The sequence below is a fragment of the Pipistrellus hanaki genome (genome assembly GCF_964339955.1).
Source record: "Pipistrellus hanaki genome assembly, chromosome: 15".
In the NCBI taxonomy this organism is placed as follows: Eukaryota; Metazoa; Chordata; class Mammalia; order Chiroptera; family Vespertilionidae; genus Pipistrellus; species Pipistrellus hanaki.
In genome coordinates this window covers 30,257,858-30,281,702 of record NC_140517.1, presented here as the reverse complement: position 1 = coordinate 30,281,702, position 23,845 = coordinate 30,257,858, and the positions used below count along the sequence as shown (strand labels likewise).

Here is a 23,845-nt window from a genome sequence, read left to right as displayed (position 1 = left end):
CAGAATTGAATATCGTTGCTGACATGTACACATAAGGAACTGTTTGACATTGAAATTGGGACTCAAAAGAACTGTTGGCCCAGAAAAAGAACTCACTACAGATTGATTCATTGCCTTTCAGCATAATAATTATTGCTTGTCTGATTTTCGATTCTAATAAGTATATTTGCAGTAGGACATGATCTCACTCATCTAGGGGAAATGATGAACAACATAGACTGATGAACAAGAACAGACCCAGAGACAAGGAGGCATGGATCAGATTGCTGGACCTCAGAGGGAGGGTGGGGATAAAAGGGAAAGATCAACCAAAGGATTTGTTGTGCATACATATGAGCCTAACCAGTGGTCAAGGACAACAGGGGAGAGGGGGTGGGGGCATGAGTGGGAAGGGGTTTGGGATGGGAATGGGGGGATGAGGACAAATATGTGATACCTTAATCAATAAAGAAATTAAAAAAATAAAAATAAAAAAGTGTGGGAGAGGAACAGGACACAGGAGATCTGGCTGCCAGCTTAGCCAAGCGGGGGTCAGACCTTGACCCCACTTGCTGGCCTTCTGCCTGCTCCTGTGCTTGCATAAAGACGAGGGAGACAGTCCCTGCATGCCCAGCCCTAGCTTCAGTCTTCCCAGCGTCTGGGGGTGGGGTGGAGAGCAACCTGACTAGGAGGTGAAGGGCATGGCTAATTGCACTATCTTATCAGAGAGGCCAAACATGTACTAAAAGTCACATCACAATGAGTCCTTTCACTCAGCAAATACTCCCTGAGGCAGCCTGGGCTGGGCAATGCAGGGCAAGGTTGGGACCTAGACATTCTGGATCCTGTTCTCAAGAGCCCCAGAAGATGAAATGTCACCCAATAGTGACAGCTAGAGTGGCCAGGGAGTGGTCAGAGCTGGGGTGTGGAAACCTGGGGTCTGTGAGAGCCCAGGTACTTGCCCAGAAAGTGGGTGGTCCCAGGTTTCCTGGAGGAAGAAGCATCTGCACTAGAACAGGAAAGAGGAGAAACAGCTGGACATGGGAAGGGTGCAGGGCAATGTTGCAGAGAGGGGAACATTGGCCAAGGTCTTGACAGGTTACTTTTGACAAACAGAAGTGTGAGGGAGAGGGGTTGGAGGGTGGGCTGGGAGGAGGGTGAGCGCTGAGTCCTAAAGCACTAAAGGACAACAGGGCATTGGGCCTCATAGGGCTGAACCCTTAAAGTGTGTTTGACTAGGGTTCCAGGAGACTTGTTCAAATTCCCTTAAAACCCACACAATAAGTCACTACTTAATAGTATGTCCTCTGCCCTGTCTTTTTCAGGGAAAGAAAATGTTTTTAAAATTCTGGCTGTTTGTTGTCTTGAAAGTCTTTAATGATCCATGTGCCCAGGCTCAGAGAAATCTTGCAGCACTGTGCTAAATGGGTCATGTCACACCTGTGACATTCTTGTGAGAATGACCCCAGGTCATGTTGGGAGTTGCCTATCAGCCTGAGATGCATGGCATGGCCCACCTGGGGTCTGCTTCAGGGTGCCAAAGATGTTGTCACACCCCTCGCTTTACCCAGATTCTGCCTGTGGGTAACAGCTTGTGTCCATCCCCAGACACAGCTTGAATTGCTTAGACACACAATGAAAGAATAAATGCACAAGAAAAGAAACCCCAACCTCACCCAAAGACACAGAACTTGATAGCATTGGAAGGCTGTGCAGTCAAAGGGGCTGGTAAAAATATTTAACCATCAACAGGGTGGGCATTGACTGGTCACAGTGGACAAGGCCGTGGGGCTGGAGCAAGGTTGGGCTGCCCCTGGAGGTGGCTGGTTGGGTGTGGGAGGCCTGGGGGATCAGGCAATGGCTGTTTCATTACTTTCATCATCAGAACAGTGGAGTGCCAGTGTGGTTGCAATGATAGAAAATTTCTATTTCAGTAGAAAATAAAGACATCATAGAATAGCCCTATGGTCATTCCCTAAAGCCTCTTGATATCCCCAAATGTCCACCTTCTTTCAGAATAAAAAATGAGGTTTGTCCTGACAAGATGCTCTGTGAAGGGCACAAATCACAGTATTTTCTGTGCACAACCTGAATCTCATCACGAAGAACCATCGGCAAAACCCAACTGAGGGAATTCTACAAAATAACTGCTACTCTTTCAAAATGTCAAGGTCATAAAAGACAGGGAAGACTGAAAAAATGTCATGGATTGAAAGAGACTCAGAGGCGTGACAACTAAATGAGAAGTATGGTCCTGGGTTAGATCCTGGACCAAGAAAAGGACAAGAGTGAGAAAATGGGAAATTCAAATAAATTCTCTAAATTAGTTGAAAATGTCACATCAGTGTTAATTTCTGAATTTAGTCATTGAACTGTGGTTATGCAAGAGAGGGTACTTATTCACAGGAGATACATGCCTGAGTATTTATGGATAAGCATATTGTCTCCAACTTACTCTCAAATGATTCAGCCAATATTTAAAAAAATATCTATATCTATATCTACCTATCTTTCTACTTATCTATCTTATAGTACAAATGTGGTAAAATCATTAAATTTAGATGAAGGTTACTATTCCTGTAACTTACAGGTTTGAAATAAAAATATTGGAAGTTAGCATAAAATAATACAACTAATAAGTGAGAAATAAAAAAAAATGAGGCAGAGACAAAAGGACAGTCTGAGTTTTGACAAAGATTTGCACAATATCACAGTCAGCCATCTGCTGCCAGTGGTAGTGATGACCCGAATGGTGAGCCCAGGTGTTTTCCTGGGGTCATGTCTCATCACACCAAAGAATGAGCTCCACGGACCAGAAGATTTAAGCAAAAGTGTGGAAAATTTATTACAAGCAGATTCAGACTCCCCGCAAGAGGAGGGGGACCGAGTAATGGGCCCCCTGTTAAAGCCTTGTAGTCCAGGGTATACATTTGCCACAGCCTCTCTATGTCACCTGATTGACTCCCTCAGTTGTTCTTGCCCAGCAATAGACCCGCACTTTCCTTGTTTCTGTGTGTACTTTCTCTGTCCCTATGCTGAACTTTCTCTGTTTCTCTGTGCTCGTACACCTTGTTTATGCAGGCCCTCCCTAGGTTTCCCATGCCTCCCGCTTTGAGCCCAGAAACATTTTATTGTTTCTGCTTGGTTGGTTCGTGGCTGCTCAAACTGCCATGTCTGACCCTGCCTGTGTTCCACCTGCCTTTGTTTCCCACTGGACCCCTGCCCTATCTGCCTGCAGGGGTTTCAAGCTAACTTCTCTCAATAGTACCTTAGTCTCTGCATCTGTGACATAGGTCATGGGGTTTCCTAATCTGTGCAGACACAACCCCATATCTACCTCAGGCCCTGGATGCTTTGGGGATAGTAAGCTGGTGGGCCAGGGTGGCAGGGCTGGAGACAGGAGGGGCACCTGAGAAGATTCCAGTGGCCTTCCTTGGGCACCAGGTTTGTTTCTGACCATTCCCAACTCCCGGTGTGATGGATTCTGCTCAACATTCAGAAATATTTGTGTGTGTCTGGGAAATGTTCAAGATTTTAAGTGGAACATTAAACAACAGCAAACACAACCTAGGCCCAGTCTTCCTTTTAGTACAACAAGATTGTCACCCAACAAATAAAAATACAATGCAATATCATGTTGGGATAAGGGGTGTGAATTGAGCAGGGCTAGTGGATGGAGCTTGATGGGAGTGCAATATACAAGCAAGGATCTCTTGAGAGGTGGCATTTGAGCTGAGACCTGCAGGTGAGAAAGAGCCATGCAGATATCTAAGCAAGAGTAGCAGGCAGAAAAAGCTCCAGGGGCAAAGGCCCTGGGGCAGGAATGCCCATGGTCTTTTTATAAGGAGGCCACTGAGCCAGGAGAGGTGAGCTGGAGCCAGATCTAGGAATGACCGTGGTGTTTATTCTGAGAGAACAGAAAGCCCCTGGAGAGCTGTGAGCAGGAGAATGCCACAAACTATTTTACACCTGTGGGCCAGAGAGATGAATGCCAGTGGCAAGTGGACACATTGTAAGGGGTAGTCATTATGACTGTGGCCTGCCTCTCTTTTGGGGTTTCCTGTAGCAGACTAAGGCTCACCAGCTTAGGGGTTGGAGGGAGTAAGGGAAGGAGCTGGGACTGCTTAACAGCTTTTTTTTTTAATTCCAATATATTTTATTGATTTTTTTACAGAGAGGAAGAGAGAGGGATAGAGAGTTAGAAACATCGATGAGAGAGAATCATTGATCAGCTGCCTCCTGCACACCTCCTACTGGGGATGTGCCCGCAACAAAGGTACATGCCCTTGACCGGAATTGAACCTGGGACATTTCAGTCTGCAGGCCAACACTCTATCCACTGAGCCAAACAGGTTTCAGTATGTTTAACAGCTTTGACTTTCTTATGTGACCAGCCCCAGAGGAGAAGGACATCACCAAGGCAATTATCTTATCAGATAAAGGAACACTTGCCCCTGGAGACACGTTCACCCCTAAGGCCCACGCTTGAGATATCAAGGACCTACCTTGCAACCAGTCCAGCCTCTTATTGGTGCCACAGAGGCCCTGCCTGGGGGATTGGAAGTCCCCAGACTAAACCTGGCCCTAAGCACCAAGTGCAACATCAAGACAGGACCCTTGGACACACTTTTTCCCCAGTTTGCACCTTAGTTTTCCATCTGGGAAGGTTGGGGTGGAGACAAGGGGATGATTGAAAGCTGTGATGGCTATAGCTGGATGTGTGGAGTACCCCTAGGAATCCTCCTTGAACCTCTCTGAGCCTCAGTTTCCCTCTCTGCACAATGGGAATAATAGTGGCATCTTCACAGGGGTTTGTTGTGAGGATCCATGAGATTACATGTGTGTAGTACCTGGGCATACTTTGGGTTTTTCATTGGTGATCCCTTATGAGGATCAGGCTCCAGGGTCCCACGTGGTCTGGAATCCTGTTCCTGATACTTGTTACAACCTTAGGCCAAAGTTCTTAACCTCTCTGTGCCTCAGTTTCCTCATGCGTACAATGGAACATAACTTTATAGGGCTGTTATGAGGAGTTAATGAAGTATTTGCACAAAGCACCTGGGGGAAGCCCCACCCAGTGAGTGCTCCCTAAAGCACAACCAGGATAGTAACTGTGGGGTGCGCCTCCCCCTCCAGGTGTGGCACACAATATGTTCTAAAAATGGACTCTCTGCAATCAACCTATTTGATTCTGAGTTCTGATTCTTTCATACCCTATCTTGGGGACAATGAGTATGTGACTTTACCCCGTTGTGCCTAAGTTTTTCCAAGTATAAGGCAGGGTAAAAATTGTTCTCACTTCAAAGGGTTGTTGTGAGGTTAAGTTGGCACATGAAAGCACTCAGTGCAGTGCCTGGCATAGATGTTTGTTATTTTCTTGTTACTATGAATATTCCTACTGATTCCCTGATCTCAGTGGCAGGTTGCGATGGGGTCTGGGCAGGTTGGGCAGCCCAGGAAGGAATGCCTGAGAGGTCACCCCAAGGAGCCCTGTAATCAGCTGTAATCAGGCAGTCCTGCCCCACCTCCTCCTTCCCTGGGTATATCTGGGCTGGTCCACACCCAAGCTCTGTACTGGCAAAGGAGGGCAGCTGCACTGGGAGCCATGGGGAAGGCAGTGAGTGGGCTCTGGGGCCAGGAGTCCAGGGTGTAGAGGGTTGGAGGCTGGAGGCAGGGGTTCTGGTGGGATCTGATGCCCTCACTCCCCCTTGTCCCCAGGAGAAATACGAGTTGTACTCAGTAGAGCTGGGTCCTGGCCCTGGTGGGGACATGGCAGCCAAGCTGAGCAAGAAGAAGGCAGGCAGTGGAGGAGGCAAGAGAAAGGACAAGCTGGAGAACATGAAGAAGGAGATGGAGATTGTGAGCATGTGGCTGAAGGGCTGGGTAGGGGGCTGGGGTGAGGGCCAGTGAGAGCTGGACAGTGAATGTCCTGCCCCCACCACACAGAATGACCACCAGCTGTCAGTATCGGAGCTGGAACAGAAATACCAGACCAGTGCGACCAAGGTGAGCTGGGGCAGAGGGAGGAGTGGGTAAAGAGATGGGTAATGGTGAAGAAGGAGAAAAAGGGAAAATGCATGACAGAGAGAGGTAGATACGGAGGGAGAGAGGGAGGGAGGGAGGGAGAGGGAGAGGGAGAGGGAGAGGGAGAGGGAGAGAGAGAGAGAGAGAGAGAGAGAGAGAGAGAGAGAGAAGAGAGAAGCAGATAAAGAAAGACAAAGAGAGAGGCAGAGAGATTGCAAGAAAGAGAAACAGGGAAGAGACATCAGGAACACAGAGATAGAAAGTTGAGAGAGAGAGAGAGAGAGAGAGAGAGAGAGAGAGAGAGAGAGAGAGAGAGAGAGAGAGAGAGGGAGAGAGGCATAAAGGGTGGAAGGGGAAAGGAACAAGAACAGAGACAAAGATGGAGAAAGAAAGAAAGAGGCACAGACAGATGGGGGAGCAGAGGGAGGGAAACAGGGAAGGAGAGACAGAAGAGTGTATGGGGAGAGGAAAGCCCTTAGCAGCCACTGCTCCCACCTTGTCCCCAGGGCCTGTCTGCCAGCTTGGCTGCGGAGCTGCTGCTGCGGGATGGGCCCAATGCTCTGCGGCCACCAAAGGGCACCCCGGAGTACGTCAAGTTCGCACGGCAGTTGGCAGGTGGTCTGCAGTGCCTCATGTGGGTGGCTGCTGCCATCTGCCTCATTGCCTTTGGCATCCAAGCCAGTGAGGGTGACCTCACCACTGACGACAATGTGAGTGTTGGGTACGGGGGGGGGGGGGGGGGGGGGGGGGAGACACTGGACACAGGGCCCTGGAGGAGAGAGAACATTAAGCGTGAGACTCGAGACACCAGGGACATAGGGTGGAGATACAGAGACACAGAAATGCAGCTCCAAGACATGGTCATGGAGGTGGGGATGGACAGACCCAGATCACAGGAGACACAGAGATAATGTGTCCCAGGTGTGGAGGCCATAGGGAGATACAAAGAAATGCAATACGTAAGAGCTGGGGCTTGGGAATGGAGGACATGGGGCAGAGGGCATAGGGGACATCGGGATTAGGGACAAAAGACTCAGGACACAGTACACAGAGAGACATAAGACATCAGACAGGGAAACGGAGACAGGGAGAATTTCGAGATAGAGGAGGAAAGGACATTATATATATGACAGGAGTCAGAACAAGAGACATGGAGATTTAGGGACATGTAACATTGCATTTGGCATGGGATGGGGACTCAGAATTATATAGATATGGAAGACACTCAACATAGGAACTTGTAATTTGGAACCCGAGACACTGATTGTGGAGTTCACAGAATATGAGGCATAAGATTGACAGCACACAGACACATGGAAACGGGGACATGGGGGCACAGGAACTATTGTGTCCAGAAGATACAAATGATGACATGCAGATTATGAAAATAGAATAAGAAACATGGAGCACAGGAAATATAGGATGTGGGAGTATGAGGAGACCCATGGCAGTGGACATGTGGAATGTAAGACTTGGAGAACACAGGGAAAGGGGACATATATGACCAAGGTTCTTGGTGACATGGAGCACAAGTCATATGATGGGGACATGAGATTCAGGGGCCAGCGAATATGGGATACACAAGACAATGAGAATTCAGGGCCACTTAATGTGGGATATGAAGAATAGGAGGCAAAAGCCACAGGGAATCGTGCATAAGGATTTCTAGTAGGGTGGGGGAAATCATGGTAGAAGTGACGCTAAGAACACCAGGGTGCAGATCAGTGGCCTTGTACAGGGAGCTTCCAACCTCTACTCATAAGCTGACTCCCTCACCTCTGCCCCCAGCTGTACTTGGCAGTGGCTCTCATTGCTGTGGTTGTGGTCACTGGCTGCTTCGGCTACTATCAGGAATTTAAGAGCACCAACATCATCGCCAGCTTCAAGAACCTTGTGCCCCAGGTGGGTTCCACAGCCCTTCACCACTTCCGATTCCAGACTCCACACCAGCGCTGGCAGGCTCCTGACCCCTCCCATTATGCCCAGCCTGCCTTTTGCACTTGGCCTCCACTTGTCCCTATAGGTCCTCACTCACCCCCTTGTTCATCTCCCCACATCTCATTGAACTCAGCAACTTCTACCCCCACCCCTTATCCACAACTCTGGTGCCCCTGCCCCACAGCAAGCAACTGTAATCCGAGACGGGGACAAGTTCCAGATCAATGCCGACCAGCTTGTGGTGGGTGACCTGGTGGAGATGAAAGGTGGGGACCGAGTGCCCGCCGATATCCGCATCCTGCAAGCCCAGGGCTGCAAGGTGGACAACTCCTCGCTGACGGGAGAGTCGGAGCCACAGACCCGCTCCCCCGAGTGTACACACGAGAGCCCCCTGGAGACCCGCAACATCGCCTTCTTCTCCACCATGTGCCTTGAGGGTCTGTGAGGAGTTGCCTGCTCACCCAGCTGACCACGCTGCCTCAACACTCCCTATCCCACCTCCATTGCCCTTCTGCTACTGTCTGAGTCCCACTGCCTCCCATTTCACATGCCTGCCACCTCTTTAAGTCAGACTACCTCTCTAGCTCCTGTTATTGCTACTCTCTTCCCAGGCCACACTGCCTCCACTGCCTTGCATTAATGCCTTCCCTCCCCACCCTTCAGTTCACACTGCTGTGCATGCCCCACCGCTGTCCTCCCAGCCCTGAGTCACCCTCTTGGCCCACTGCAGGCACAGCACAGGGCCTGGTAGTGAACACGGGTGACCGTACCATCATCGGGCGCATCGCATCACTGGCATCTGGAGTAGAAAATGAGAAAACACCCATCGCTATCGAGATCGAACATTTTGTGGACATCATTGCAGGCTTAGCCATCCTCTTTGGTGCCACATTTTTTGTGGTGGCCATGTGTATCGGCTACACCTTCCTGCGGGCTATGGTCTTTTTCATGGCCATTGTGGTAGCCTATGTACCTGAGGGGCTGCTGGCCACTGTCACGGTGAGTTGGGGAGGCAGAAGGGGGTCCATCTGTCAATTCATCCAGGCTTCCGTCCACCATCTCCCAACTCCCTATCTGTCTATTTATTCACCACCCACCTTTTCATAACCCATCTTTCCCTCCCACCCTCATCCCTCCACCTACCCATCCAGTCAGCAAACATTCCTGAGGCTTCTGTTGGCCATGTCCTGTGCCACACGCTAAGGACTCAGAGATGAAAGGCAGGGTCCTTCACTGAAGGAGGCTGAGGCTTGAGGGTGTGGACAACCTTCAACAGTCAGTTCAGAGAAGGCTGAGGGAATGCTCACTTTCTTACTTTCTTTATTTGTTAATCCTCACTTGAGAGTATATATTTTTCCATTGATTTAGAGAGAGTGAAAGGAAGGGAAGCGAGAAATGGGGGTTGGAGAGGGAGGGAGAGAGAAAGAGAGAGAGAGAGAGAAACATTGATGTATCAATTGGTTGCCTCCTGTGCTGACTGCTCCTGGGAATCGAACCTGCATCCCAGGTGCATGCTCTTGACTGTGAATCGAACTTGGGAGCCTCCAGTGCACAGGCCAATGCTCTGAACCACACTGGCCACATTTTCTCATTTTAATTGTGTTGATAAGTGAACTTACAGAACCTCAGCTAGGGCAAGCTTACAGAGAGGCCTGGCTATGTTTATCTGGGTGAATTGGGGAGGCATCCCAAATAGGAAGCACAGATTGAACAAAAGGGTGTAGGCAAGAAAAAGCCTGTTTTTTTGGGGGGGGTGGGGTGGGGTGGGGTGGGGGGTAGGGTGGGGGAGAGGAGAATGCTGCGTAATCAGTACTGTGGCTGGGGTAAAGAATTCCCAATGTCAAGCGGAGGGAAGTGAGCCTGGAAGCAAAGACTGATCTCCAGGTTGGCTTTTTTCACCCAGGTCTGCCTGTCTCTGACAGCCAAGAGGCTGGCCAGCAAGAACTGTGTAGTCAAGAACCTGGAAGCAGTGGAGACACTGGGCTCCACGTCAGTGATCTGCTCTGACAAGACTGGGACCCTCACCCAGAACCGCATGACTGTGTCCCATCTGTGGTTTGACAACCACATCCACTCAGCTGACACCACGGAAGATCAGTCAGGTTTGGGAGTGGGAAGAGACAGGGCCTGGAGCAGGATGGAGGCTTAGATGGGAGCACAGAGATTACTGAAGAGGCCCCGGGAGGGCTTTGCATTAATGGAGAGGAACTCCATCCAGATGGGCCAGGGTCCAGGGCGGGCTTGGTATGGAGTCTCACGGAACTCTCATAGGAGACCCCACACTGGGTTTGAAGAGAAGGCTCGGTCCTGGGGTAGGAGGGGAGGGTTTGGGTCTCACACAGGTCTGGGAGGGGAATCCTGTTCTAAATGTGTGTGTGTGTGGGGTGAGGGGGTGGGGGTGGGTGTCGGTTGTGATGTGGGAGAGCGCTGCTCTGCGTCTGTTGCAATCTGGTGTGGTCGCCTCATGGCCCCAGCCTGGACATCTGTCCTCTAGGGCAGACGTTTGACCAGTCCTCGGAGACATGGCGGGCGCTGTGCCGCGTGCTCACCCTGTGCAACCGAGCTGCCTTCAAGTCGGGCCAGGACGCGGTGCCCGTGCCAAAGGTGAGGGCCGGGGCACTTGGGAGGTAACGGAGCCCGGTACCACCGGCGCGCACCTGACGCCCTCCGCTCCCAGCGCATTGTGATCGGGGACGCATCGGAGACCGCGCTGCTGAAATTCTCCGAGCTGACGCTGGGCAACGCCATGGGCTACCGAGAACGCTTCCCCAAAGTCTGCGAGATCCCCTTCAACTCCACCAACAAGTTCCAGGTGTGAGCCCGCCCCGGGCCGCCTCGGGCCAGTCCGCCCATCGCCAGCCCCGCTTCCTGGTCTCCACCCACATCCCCCGGGCTGCCTGCACCGGCCTCGCCGTCCCCCTTCTCGCTACCTCCCCCTGCCGCCAGGACTCTGGCAGGTGGCAGCTCTCAGTTCAAATCCCGCCGGACCAGCACCGGCGCTAAGCCAGTCCATTCCAGCACCCAGGCCCTCACTACAGCCCCTCCCCAACCTCAGCTTAGAGAGTACCTGCCCAGCCCCAACCTGGCCATCCTGAGGCTCTTCCGCAGTGCCCGCCCCCCCCCCCCCCCGTCAGGCCCGCCCATCCCCTCTTGACCCGGCCCACTACGCCGTCCCCTTAACGCCCAACCCCCGCAGCTGTCCATCCACACACTGGAGGACCCCCGGGACCAGCGGCACGTGTTGGTGATGAAGGGCGCCCCCGAGCGCGTGCTCGAGCGTTGTAGCTCCATCCTCATCAAGGGCCAGGAGCTGCCCCTGGACGAGCAGTGGCGTGAGGCCTTCCAGACTGCCTACCTCAGCCTGGGAGGCCTGGGCGAACGCGTGCTGGGTGAGACGGCCAGTACGGGGTAGGGAGGGGGTAGCCGGTGTGCGAGAAGCTAGCACAGTAGCACAGACCGAGGCCAATCCTCCCTGCCCTTTCCTGGCTGACTGCTAATCTGCCTCAGTCTACATACTCACCTTTGTTTCCCCTATTTCACTCCTGATCTCTGTCTATGCCCAATTCCTACCTTCACCAAGCCTCTCCAGATCTGTCCTCACTTGGACCTTCTCTATCCTGACCCAACCTTTGACCCATTGGTTTTCCTAGCTCTTGCCCCAATTGCTTTCACCTCCACTTTTCAGTCTTCTTCTTGACCCTTTGACTGTCCCCAATTCCTGCCTCAACTCAAGACTTTCCTCAATCCTTGTCCTGACCTCTGACCTCCCCCAATTTTGTCCTGACTCCTTAAACTTTCCTAACCCCTTCCTGGGCCCTGGAAGGCACAGACCTGTGGTCAAATTCTGGAGTTTTCTGGTCAAATTCTGGACTTGCAAGATTGTCTCCTATCTAAGTCAGTTTTTTCATCTGCAAGAGGAGGATCCTCGTAGTCTCATAGGGTGAGTGTGAGGATGGATTCAGATAATGTGAATGAAGGGTCAGCACAGGGCCAGGCATCACTGTGCGTGGTGCAAGGGGCCTGGCCTTGCTAGCAAAGGGTCCACCCAGGACTTTCCTGACTTTTCCTCTCTTCTGATCAGGCTTCTGCCAGCTCTACCTGAGTGAGAAGGACTACCCACCTGGCTATGCCTTTGACGTGGAGGCCATGAACTTTCCAACGAGTGGCCTGTGCTTCGCGGGACTTGTATCCATGATAGACCCGCCCCGGGCCACTGTCCCTGATGCTGTGCTCAAGTGCCGTACAGCAGGCATCCGGGTATGCTACTTGAGAAGGGACCAGGCAGGGGCAAGAACAGAGGATGGCAGTATTTGGGGATGAGGAACCCTGTGTTATCTGAAAATAGCTTGAACCAAAAAGGGAATATTTTGGTCCATGAAACTAAAAGTACTGGGGAATGAAGTTTCAGATATAGCTGGGTCCAAGCGTTCAGTGTCATTAGGAATTTCCCTTTATGTGCCAGCTCGGCTTTTCTCTCTGCTGGCTTTATTGTCAAACAGTCCCTCCATTTTAAGACAAATATGACCATCCCCCAGCAGCTCCAATTTACCTGTTTAGCTGCCCACTCTTTCTGTGCCCCTTTTGCAGTTGCACTAGACTGGGTCACATGTTCCTCTCTGAACTAGTCACTGTGGCTGGGGGAATAGAGACCTGTTTGGCCAGGTGAGGACTTACTTGGCCAGAGACCTCAACTAGAAGCTGAGGGGAGGAGTGGTTCCCCAAAGACAAATCAAGGGTGGGAGAGCCAGTGCTGAGCAAGTATCACCCACCCCCAAGTCTTTCCTGTGGTCTGAAAGACCCTATAAGATCTGAGCAGTTATTTTTTGAAGCTTATTCATTAGCTCTCTACCTCTTGCTCCCTCCTCTCCAGTCATCTTGGCCTGCCTGTTGTTCCTCCAATAGTTCATGCATGTTCTCACCTCTCATTTTGCATTGCTGTTTCCTTTGTCAGGAACACTCTCCCCCCAGATTTCTATGTGGCCAACTCTCACCTCTTTTGGGTGTCTGCTCAAATGTCACCTTCTCGATAAGGCTTTCTCTGGACACACTTAAAATTGAACCATCCATTTTTTTTTTTAAAACTCCATGCTGTTTTTCTTTTCTTTTCTTTTTTTTATAATATATTTTATTGATTTTGTACAGAGAGGAAGGGAGAGAGATAGAGAGTTAGAAACATCGATGAGAAAGAGTCATCTATCAGCTGCCTCTTGCACACCCCTACTGGGGATATGCCCACAACCAAGGTACATGCCCTTGACCGGAATCGAACCCGGGTCCCTTCAGTCCCCAAGCCAACGCTCTATCCATTGAGCCAAACCAGTTTCGGCATGAACCATCCATTTTTTTTTTTACCCAACACTTGCCATCCCTTTTGCCCAGTTTAATTTCCCCCTCCTTCTAACATGCTGTATCATTCATTTCATTTCTTTTTAAAAAATATATATTTTATTGATTTTTTTACAGAGAGGAAGGGAAAGGGACATAGAGTTAGAAACATCAACGAGAGAGAAATATTGATCAGCTGCCTCTTGCACACCCCCTACTGGGAATGTGCCCACAACCAAGGTATATGCCCTTGACCGGAATCAAACCTAGGACCTTTCAGTCCACAGGCTGATTCTCTACCCACTGAGCCAAACCGGTTTCGGCTAAATTATTAATTATAATTAAAAAATATTCTGTCTCTCACATCAGAATGTCAATTTCATGAAGACAGGGATTTTTGTCTATTTTGTCTCTGCTACTTCCAAGGCACATATCAGATGGTCACAATTGGTTGAATAAATGAATGAGCATATCACCAGGAAAGGCAGTAAGAATGGGCTGATCTGAAGGAGTCAAGGGTCTGCTGGTCCTTCCCACAGGTGATTATGGTGACAGGTGACCACCCCATCACAGCCAAGGCTATTGCGGCCAGTGTGGGCATCATCTCTGAAGGCAGTGAGACAGTGGAGGACATTGCTGCTCGTCTCCGTGTGCCTGTAGACCAGGTTAATCGGAAGTAAGCCCCCTTCAGCTCTCCCCATGGATCTTCCCATGCCTACCCAGACTGAGGCCCCAGTGATGCCCTCCTACCTTCCTCCCCAGGGATGCCCGTGCTTGTGTGATCAATGGCATGCAGCTGAAGGACATGGACCCATCAGAGCTGGTTGAGGTGCTGCGCACCCACCCTGAGATGGTGTTTGCTCGTACCAGTCCCCAGCAGAAGCTAGTGATTGTGGAGAGCTGCCAGCGACTGGTGCGACCCTGCTGATGGAGGTGGGCAGAAAGGCTGGGCTGGCCCTGGACTAGCCTTTCACTGACCACCTGCCCCCCTCCACCCACTCCCTGCAGGGTGCAATCGTGGCTGTGACAGGGGATGGTGTCAATGACTCCCCAGCCCTGAAGAAGGCAGACATTGGTGTGGCCATGGGCATTGCTGGCTCAGATGCTGCCAAAAATGCAGCCGACATGATCCTGCTGGATGACAACTTTGCCTCCATTGTGACAGGCGTGGAGCAGGGTCCGGGCTGGGTCAGAGATAGGGGCAGGCATTGTGGGCACAGGAGGAAGTGCTCTGCGAGGAGGCTGAGGTGCCTGCTGTGCTCCCGTAGGCCGGCTGATCTTTGACAACCTGAAGAAGTCCATCGCTTACACATTGACCAAGAACATCCCTGAGCTGACGCCATACCTCATCTACATCACCGTCAGCGTGCCCCTGCCCCTCGGGTGCATCACGATCCTCTTCATAGAGCTCTGCACCGACATTGTGAGTCTACAGCTCCATGCCTCCTCCCACAAGTGGCCACAGACACATGTCCACAGATGGATATGATGGGTAGAGATCACCACAGGCAGGCAGGAAGATAGACACAGACAGAACTACACACGGGTAGATGCTCAGGTAGGCATGGACAAACCCATGGACACACATGGATTCAGATACAGATACTCAGATAAACAAAAGTATTGTCAGATACAGATGTCTGGCTAAACTTGGATCATAGACCAACATCTCTCAATAGGTATGGGCAAATAAATACCATCAGATAGACTCAAGGCAGACAGATATGAAAGAGCCACAAATGTAACCAGAGGCTGGCCATGTTGACATGTTTATTCAACAACTTACATAGTGCCTAGTATGGACCAGGCACTCATTAATTTAATTTTGCCCTCATAGCCACTCTATGACCTGGGCTTTATTTATCACTCTTGTTTTACTGATGAGCCCACTGGGCATAGGTAGGTTGAGTAACTTGCCCCAGGTCACACAGCTAATAAGTGGCACAGCTGGGATATGAGGCCAGGCAGTCAGATGCCCCAGAACCTGTGCTCTTGATCAGTATGCCTTGCTGCCAGTCTGTAGTCACACACATATGGGGTGGAGGATGTTTTTTTTCTACCAAGATCCATTTGGATATTTATAATATAATTTGCTTAATATAGTTCACTTAATATAAATTATGTTGCTATGAGAAAAGCTCCTAGAGTTATTGAATTTTGAGTCCTGCATAAGGTTGCCTTAGCAGGGACAGACCAAATTACAGTCCCGACGTTCCCCACCACTGGATACAGAGAAACAAAGATAGTGACAAACATAGAAACAGGTTCACAGAGTCACAAAAGCAGAGACACAGTCATAGAGAAAGATACTAGAGACAGGGACAGAGAAACAAAGTAAGGGAGGGAAATAGAGGGGCCCAAGACTAGAGTACCGTAGAGAAAAAACAGAGACAGAGAAGAGAAGGCGGCAGGAGCAAGGGAGGAGACAGAGACAGAGATGGGGAGAGAATATGTAATAGTGCACACAAATGTAGATGCTCTGATAGAGACAGATAGCAGGACATATGTGAACAGAGATGTGGAGTAGATATGCCAACATGCCTGACAGGGGCCAGCTGGACCTAGGCTGTTGAGGCAGGTGTGGCTGTGTAGTCACTGCAGATCTTACCTCCTAACCTCAGTCCTATCCCTGCCCACTGGCAATGGGGAAGAGAGCTCCAGAGGGTAGGGGACCGGGGCCCAGGAAAACCCTTAACCCAGGTTGCTTCTGCTTCTGGACAGTTCCCATCTGTGTCCCTGGCATATGAGAAGGCCGAGAGTGACATCATGCATCTGCGGCCACGGAACCCAAAGCGTGACCGATTAGTCAATGAGCCCCTGGCTGCCTACTCCTACTTCCAGATCGGTGAGTACTCATGGGGCTGGGAAGTCTGGGGCTCTCCTGAAGGGCTGCTAATCCCCTCAAGGTCTCTTGAGGCTCTGGCTTGTTCTGGATTTTGGTGTCTGCATTTGATCCTGGATCTCTGTCATTCTGAGTCCTATCTGTATACAATGGTTTCTATGATCCCTTATATCCCTTCTCTACCTCTGTTCTCTATGATCCTGTCTCTTGGTTGTTGCCTTCTTCTGGAAATTTTGATTTCTCTGAGTGTCTCTGTCACTCTGCCATCTTTAGTGTCCTTATCAATCTCCTGGGCCTTGTCTTTCTGTATCTGTCTCCAAGTCTGCTCCTGTCATTCTTATGTCATCATTTCTAAGTCACTGATATATCTGTCTCTGTGTTTCTGTCTGTGTCCCTGCCCCTCTCAGGTGCCATCCAGTCATTTGCTGGCTTCGCTGACTACTTCACAGCCATGGCACAGGAGGGCTGGTTCCCACTGCTGTGCGTGGGGCTGCGGCCACAATGGGAGAACCACCACCTACAAGACCTGCAGGACAGCTATGGCCAGGAGTGGGTAAGTCCCATGACTCCCTTATTTCCTATGCCAGCAATATGGTGTTGTACACATGCAAACTGAGCTCTGCCACAGTATCCCAGACACCCGGGCTCCCTGCCAGTTCTGGGGCAGAGGGCCTTTCTTTACTGTATCTTGCTCCAAACTCTTCTGAAGATGGGCCCTCTCCCTGCCCTGACAGTAACACATCATCTCAGGTGTGGAACCAGGCCCCTATTCTGTTATTTCCCTCTGTATCACTAACACAGTGTATATGCATTTGTGGCTGACTTTAATGAAGGTTTGGAGCACAGAGGTCAGACCCGATTGGCAGATGTGTTTAGCTTGTCCTATAGAGCTCAGATCAGGTTATTTCCCTTAAACATTTACTGCCATGGTTAAGAATGTCGACCTTAGAGCCAGGCTGCTTTGGATAGATATAGTATGCCATGTTCCTCACTGTGGTGAAACCCTGGGCAAGTTGCTTTGACTCACTGTGTCCATTTCCTCACCTTTAAAGTGGAGAGAACACTGATGCCTACCTCAGTGATGGTCAGTGTGACCCCTAGACCAGCAGCATCAGCATCACATATGAACTTATTTGAAATGCAAACTATCAGCTCCTCCTCCAGACCTCTGGGGTCAGAAACTTTGGGGGCAGGCCTGGAATCTGTTTTAACCAGCCCTTCTGGGGTGCTGGTGCACATTGAAGTTTGAGTACCACCAATCTATCTCATGGGAATATTGGATTAAATGAGATAAAACATGTGAAACACTTGGTACCTGCAGCATAGGAAGTGTTCCCCACACAATGAGCTGGTATTAAAATTGTTTTATTAATTCTACCTCCTTTCATTATGAAAGCGATTGAATGACCTGTCGCCTACCCATGCACTGACATCCAAGCTCCACTAGATGGCTTCTGCGCCTCACACTGTGGTCCTACAAACTTAGCAGATCTTGTACCTCTTTCCCCCCCATCATAGGCTCTGATGTGTGGAAAGAGCAGTTAAGGGACCTTGGCCCCAGCCCAAGTGCCAGGCTGGCTGCAGAGGCTCTCCCTTTGAGCTCAGGCTGCTTTTGTTCCCTGTTCCACAGACATTTGGGCAGCGTCTGTACCAGCAGTACACTTGCTACACCGTGTTCTTCATCAGCATCGAGATGTGCCAGATCGCTGACGTTCTCATTCGAAAGACACGCCGCCTCTCTACCTTTCAGCAGGGCTTCTTCAGGTGTCCCCAGCCCTGTCCTCAAGCCCTAGTCCCAACTTCCATCAGGTCCTGACCAGGCTTACTGCAGTCAGTGAACACTAGCACTAAATGTGCAGATGTGCCAGTGCCAGGTGCTAATATTCCTTATCAATAGCTGGTCAGTAGCTCCCCCATGTGCCCTTCAAGCTGGCCCCTCCATGTTTCATCAACTAAAAGGAAGATGCTGATAGGCCAGCACTGTTGTGGAGAGGCAGGCCACTCCTGTGTTAAATGTTTAGAACATCTCCCTGCTGCTAATGGCATCTAACCTCCTCTGACCCAGTACCTTATTTCTATCTGGCCCTCATTTCCTAAAAGCTTAGACCTGAGTCCGGCAGTCTGAGCCTGTTCCACCCTGTGCCACCTGCAGGAACAAGATCCTGGTGCTTGCCATCGTGTTCCAGGTCTGCATCGGCTGCTTCCTGTGCTACTGTCCGGGAATGCCCAACATCTTCAACTTCATGCCCATTCGGTGAGGGGTCATGAGGAGTGAGCAGAGGGATGGGCATGTGGGACACAGACTGGGGGTGGCCATCACCTTGTCATCTCCCCTGTGCCCTCAGGTTCCAGTGGTGGCTGGTCCCCATGCCCTTTGGCCTCCTCATCTTCGTCTATGATGAGCTCCGAAAACTTGGAGTTCGCTGTTGCCCAGGGAGTGAGTGTGGAGACTGGAGGCCTGGGGATTGGGGGCTGAACTGTTCTCAGAGCACCTGTCTGACCTTTGACCCTCACACTTGACCTCCAAATCAAACTGCCACAACCACCAAGACCCTGGCCCCGCCTCCTGACCTCTCTCCCCTCACATTGAGTCTTTGTTTTCTCTCCCAGGCTGGTGGGACCAAGAACTCTACTATTAGAGGGACCGCTGCCTCTACCACAGCCAGGTTGGGGCAGGATTCATGGAACTGTCTGGCAGTCACTCAAACACCTGAGCAATCAAGAATCCTAGCCTGACCTGTGTCTGTTCCTGTAGCCCATGGCACCCCAACCTTGAAGAGACCCTCCCTACTGCCCTTTCCCATCTAAAAGGATCCTCTGAGCTGGTGTGGGGAAGCCCCCATCTGAGGGAGGAGGCTTGATGGGGAGAAGGAGCTAGTAGCTCTTGTGAGGTGGAGTACTTGGGGGCTCTTTAAAACACACTTGTGACTGCATTAATAGTAATAAACCAGCTCACAGTGACTGCTTTTAATTTGGTTTGGCACCATCTTAAGTGGTTTTCAATAGCTTCTTTGGTCCCACAATCCTACAACTTAGGGGCTGTTTTTATCAGGGCTGTTATCTCCAGTTCCTAAAACACAGACTGGCACACAGTCGGTACTCAATAACCCTTCCTTGGGAAAATAAAGTCCCATTTCTTTGCCTAGGGTTACAGCATTTAAAGGTGAAATGGATGTGACCACAGGCACCCAACCTCCACAGCACTCTTTAAGCATTCCACTAACCTAAACACTGCCCCTGGGCTCTCAGCACCCATTCTTTCTCTGGGGAGGCTCCTTGACTCAGGGTGTCAAAATCTTTTCCACCTCAGGCTGCCCTGCAGCCTTCACAGGTGTCTCCACTCTTATTCCATTTGTTCACTCCTTTGCAAAGCAATGGGCATCCCAACTTACTCCTGAGGTTAAACTCACAAGCTCCTCTTTACATCCTCACCTGAAAAGTTAAGCTTCCAACTGCCAGAAATACTACCCGTCCCAGGACCTCCACCTCCCTCTGGCCCCACCCTTTCTTGTCTCTTTTCTCCTTTCTTTAAGGAGTCTCTCTGGCTAGACCCCTGGCTTCTCCCTCGTCTTCATCAGTGCCCCTGCCCACATCTCAGATCTGTCTCTGCAGTATTACCCGCATGTTTCTAGCTTCCCCAGGCATGTCTGAGAAGACCCAAGTTGGTCTCTGTATCATCCTCCAAACCTGCTCCCATCCACTGTCGCATCAGTAGGTTTCCCCTCCTAGGAAAATGTGATAAGACCTTGGGAAGGGCTCTTTACTCCTTTCTCCCTTGTCATCTCCACAATCCCCCTACCACACAGAAAAAACAAAACAAAACAGGCTGATGGTCACCACCTCTACTCCGCTTATAGCCACTCCCCTACTTCCGCCATCCTGTCCTGGTTCAGTCCTGATTTTCTAACCTCAGTCTCCCCACCCACAGTGGCCACAATCTCCTCAAAGCCAAATCTGACCCTGTCGTCCCACCACACAGAACTCTCCCTGGTTCCCCACTGTCCCTGGTCAACTCCTCAGCCCAACCCTCAGAGCCTTCTGGGATCCAGACCCTGACTTCTATCTCACAAACCCCCTTGAACTTGTTCCAACCAGTTTGATGAAAAGGGAAGGTCCTGACTTCAAGGCCTTGACACCTGTTTTCTCCTCTTAGTCTAACTCATCTTTCAGGTCTCAGCTCATACATCTCTTCCAGGGAGCCCAGCCTGTCTTCCCCTCTACCCTTCTCCCCACCTGTCTGAGTCAGCTCTGGACCACCACTGTTTTATCATCACAGCTCTGATCACTAGTTTAGCTCATCAGTCCTACTGCTCTGACCAGGCTTCACCCATCACAGCCCTGATTCCTCTTGGCCTATGTTACTCACTCCCCGCAACCACTCTGGTCTGACTGTATCCCGTGGAAGCTGGGACTAGTTCATAGACAGTTAGCCACCAGAAGTGGGGCCTGGGAATACCTGCCCAGCAAACTGTTGAATAATTTCCGCAAACTTCATTTGTTCCAACAAGTGTCAAGAGCTAGGTGGTGCATGGGATAAAGGTATATGAGAAAGTGACTCCATTACATATCCACCTACCTGGACTGGGGGAGTACCGGCGTTAATCCCCTTTCAAGTCAGAGTCAGGGTGACTAATCAATCACTTCCCCATTCCTCTCCCAAGATACTTGTGGACCCTGTCTTGACTAGGGGTAAAAGGATGGGGCCAAATAGTGGTTGTATGTTCCCTCTGAAAACACCAAGACTGTCATAGCAGAGCTGAGCAGCTGTGCACGATGCTTTCCTAGGCCCAGAGTTAAATAACATTATGGCAGGACCTCCACTAGTAGAATGAGGGAGGGGGCAACTGCCCAGTCTCACATCATGGGGGATTCCACTGGGAAAACCAGGGCTGGGGAGCACTCTCCTGAGTGGCAGGATTTGTATCACGGTGGAGCTAAAACATGAAATTCAAAGCTCTGGCCAAAACCGGTTTGGCTCTGTGGTAGAGTGTCGGTCTGTGGACTGAAAGGTCCCAGGTTCGATTCCGGTCAAAGGCATGTACATTGGTAGGGGGCACATCCCCAGTAGGGGGTGTGCAGGAGGCAGCTGGCTGATGTTTCTCTCTCATCGACGTTTCTAGCTCTTTATCTCTCTCCCTTCCTCTCTGTAAAAAATCAATATATTAAAAAAAGAAAGAAAAGAAATTCAAAGCTCTGCTTCTGACATTCCTCAGGGAGGGGTCAGAAATAGGGCAGGGAGCTGACCCCACTGGATCAAGGAAAGGTTGGTATGGGGAGGGTGGCATCCAGGACAACATCCAAATTTAGGGACTCAAATGCTCTGCTTGGCTGCAGCTGTCTCTGAACTCTACCCTAAGAAGACTCAGACCAGACTTTATCTGAGGACCATAGAACTGAGGAACTCAGAATCACAGAAGTCTGCCCCAATTGTCCAGTGTGCAGTGGGAGCTCTAGATGGTTGTAAGGAGGGTGAGTTAGTAAGACTGGGTTCTCAGATAGATCCCCTCGGCTGCTATATAAAGGGTGGATCAAAGTAGATTAGGGATAGGGGTCTTGGAGGTAACCAGTGTGCCCATATGTAAAGGGCCAGGTTAAGGTTGTGAGAAGTCCCCAAGAACTTTGGATTCTAGCTTCCCTCTATTACCTGTTCTCTAGTTTGCCACTGCTCAAACATTATATACTTTAAGCCCTTCAGTCTACCCTGGGAAAACAAAGAGCTACAGGAACATAGGACAAATCAGAGCCAGGCTGTCTACCTGGCTTCAAAGCCAGAACAAGGGCCTCTGGGACACAGGCGAGTGTGGTATTGGTAGACAGCTCCAGAGAGAAATGTAGGCGGAAACAACTTCTTCCCAAATACTGTTTAATTCACAAAAACCTGGAGACAAGGAAAAGATATGTGAATGCCTGGGACTCAAGCCTAGGAGTGCACGTTGACAACAGCGACATACAAGGCCAGGGTGCTGAGGGCCAGCAGCCCTGTCACTACTGCTCGGGCCAGAAGTGCTGTCCAGCTGCCCAAGGAACAAAGGTGGACGAAGGTCCTATGAGGAAACAGCACAATGAAAGAAGGAAAACAGATAATCCATCCCCTTTTGGACCCATCCTTGAATCCCTCCCAACTCACTCCATGACAAAGGCCTTATAGACGCTGAGGAACATCAGCAGGAGGACAGCTGGCCGGAAAGTATGGTACAGGTCGTAGCGTGTTATCATCCACACCTGGGCAGATGCAATGATGTAATGGACCTGAAGGGAGGCAGGAAGTCAGGGCCAAGTACTGGGGAGAAGTACTGCCACCAGCAAAAAGATGTGTATGGGACAGTAGCACTGCCTACCAGACTGATGTTGGAATCAATGCTCATCTGGATGTATTTCCAGTCAAATTCAATGCCCCTGGCTCCAACCCAGAGGGGGATGCAACTGAAAAAGGCAAAGGGGAGGATTCTCCAGTACCCAGAAACCCTCAGCACCCAGAATCTGAGATCCCACCCTCCAGAATCTCTCTGAAACCCAGTTGTTCTTTCTCAGGAACCTGCACACACCGGGACATAATGAGCTCTGCAGTGGCCCAGCCCAGGGCAGCAACCATAATCTTGTACTCCCCTTTGCCGGCATTCCGAGACATGACAAGGTTTAGGCCTACTAGGTCTGCCACATCCACGCTGGCCTTCATGAACTCCTGTGGGTCAGGTTAAGGCTTGAGTAAGTACAGATGTCAGGAGGCCTTACTTGTGCACTCCCTCCCCGATTCCTTGCCCCACTCACCCCAATGAAGTCATAGATGCCGCCTTCCCAGGTGGGAAAGAAAGTGGCCAGGAACAACATCTGAGAACAGAAAACAGAGGTCACCTCAAGGTATGGGAAGTTAGTGTGTACGGTCCTGGGGTTCTCATACGGAGAGGGATCACCAGCTGAGGGGGCAAGATTACAGGACTGGTGGAGATGCAGGGAAGAGGCCTGGAAGCTTTTCTGTGGTAATCACAGGGTCAGCCCTAGAGGTGTGTGGGCTGGCCGCGACCAGCAGCATTTGCAGCACCGGGTGGTGGTTAGTGGTTCTTAACCATACAAAACCCCTTCAAACGATATCACTGAGTTTTCTCAGTCTTACAAAAATAGCTATGCAAAAGCTGCTTGCAGGCGTCTCCTCAGGTCCCACCCTTCCAGAGCCCATCTTCTATGGGTAGAGGATCACACAGCGCGGTCTGGGCAGGGTGGAGCGCTGCGTCTGGCGAGCCTGGGGCCAGACGAGCGGCTCTGGGCGCCCTCACCTTGCACAGCTGCACGAAGAGGTAGGTGACCCCAGCCTGGACGCACTTCCAGAAGGCATTGTACTCGGACCTGCAGGAGCCGGCGGTGAGGGCTCGCCCGGACCCGCGCCCCCCGCCCCGCGGCCGCCCCGCACTCACAGGCCGCTGCACTTGTAGGTGATGAAGTAGGGGAAGTAGGCCAGCGCGAAGCAATTCCCGAAGTGAAACAAGGTCATGGCGCCGCCCCCGTCCTTCGCAAGGCAGGTCTCTACCTCGCCCTCCAGACGCCTGAGCCCGCGCTGGGAGCCCTGGCCGCCGCCGCGCCCGCGCGGCCTTCTGGGAGCGGAGTCCGGGCGCCGGGCGCTGACGTCACGAGCTGCGCCCGGGCGCTGAGCGCGGCCGCCGGAGCCTGCGCCGGCCCGTCTGCCCGTCTGCCCGGGAGGATCGGCGCCCGGCCCTAGTGCACCTGCCGCTGGAGGAAGTGGGG

At 51.1% G+C, this 23,845-nt stretch overlaps 2 protein-coding genes across 3 annotated transcripts; one reads left to right on the top strand and one right to left on the bottom strand.

The window, feature by feature from the left end:
* Positions 1 to 5,558: 5,558 nt before the first annotated feature.
* On the top strand, positions 5,559 to 19,084 carry ATP4A (ATPase H+/K+ transporting subunit alpha). Its single transcript, XM_084860698.1, has 22 exons — positions 5,559 to 5,596; positions 5,698 to 5,838; positions 5,926 to 5,985; positions 6,510 to 6,713; positions 7,792 to 7,905; positions 8,126 to 8,378; positions 8,672 to 8,940; positions 9,845 to 10,043; positions 10,436 to 10,545; positions 10,619 to 10,753; positions 11,138 to 11,330; positions 12,023 to 12,198; positions 13,806 to 13,942; positions 14,029 to 14,179; positions 14,275 to 14,443; positions 14,535 to 14,689; positions 15,988 to 16,111; positions 16,516 to 16,661; positions 17,739 to 17,872; positions 18,261 to 18,362; positions 18,454 to 18,545; positions 18,719 to 19,084. Exons 1-22 carry the CDS (start codon positions 5,585 to 5,587, stop codon positions 18,745 to 18,747), a joined length of 3,105 nt encoding a protein of 1,034 aa, XP_084716824.1. The 5' UTR covers positions 5,559 to 5,584; the 3' UTR covers positions 18,748 to 19,084.
* A 2,870-nt stretch (positions 19,085 to 21,954) lies between these two features.
* TMEM147 (transmembrane protein 147) lies at positions 21,955 to 23,778 on the bottom strand. 2 transcript variants are annotated; one of them, XM_084906968.1, is made up of 7 exons: positions 23,518 to 23,778; positions 23,380 to 23,449; positions 22,877 to 22,936; positions 22,654 to 22,790; positions 22,447 to 22,531; positions 22,236 to 22,357; positions 21,955 to 22,152 (listed from the first exon to the last, which is right to left on the bottom strand). In XM_084906968.1, the coding sequence occupies exons 1-7, from the start codon at positions 23,592 to 23,594 to the stop codon at positions 22,029 to 22,031; spliced, it is 675 nt and encodes a 224-aa protein (XP_084763094.1). In that variant the 5' UTR covers positions 23,595 to 23,778; the 3' UTR covers positions 21,955 to 22,028. The 2 variants fall into 2 exon arrangements, with proteins under 2 accessions (XP_084763094.1, XP_084763095.1); XM_084906969.1 differs by lacking the exon at positions 23,380 to 23,449 and having other exon boundaries at positions 23,518 to 23,710.
* Between the last annotated feature and the right edge of the window lie 67 nt (positions 23,779 to 23,845).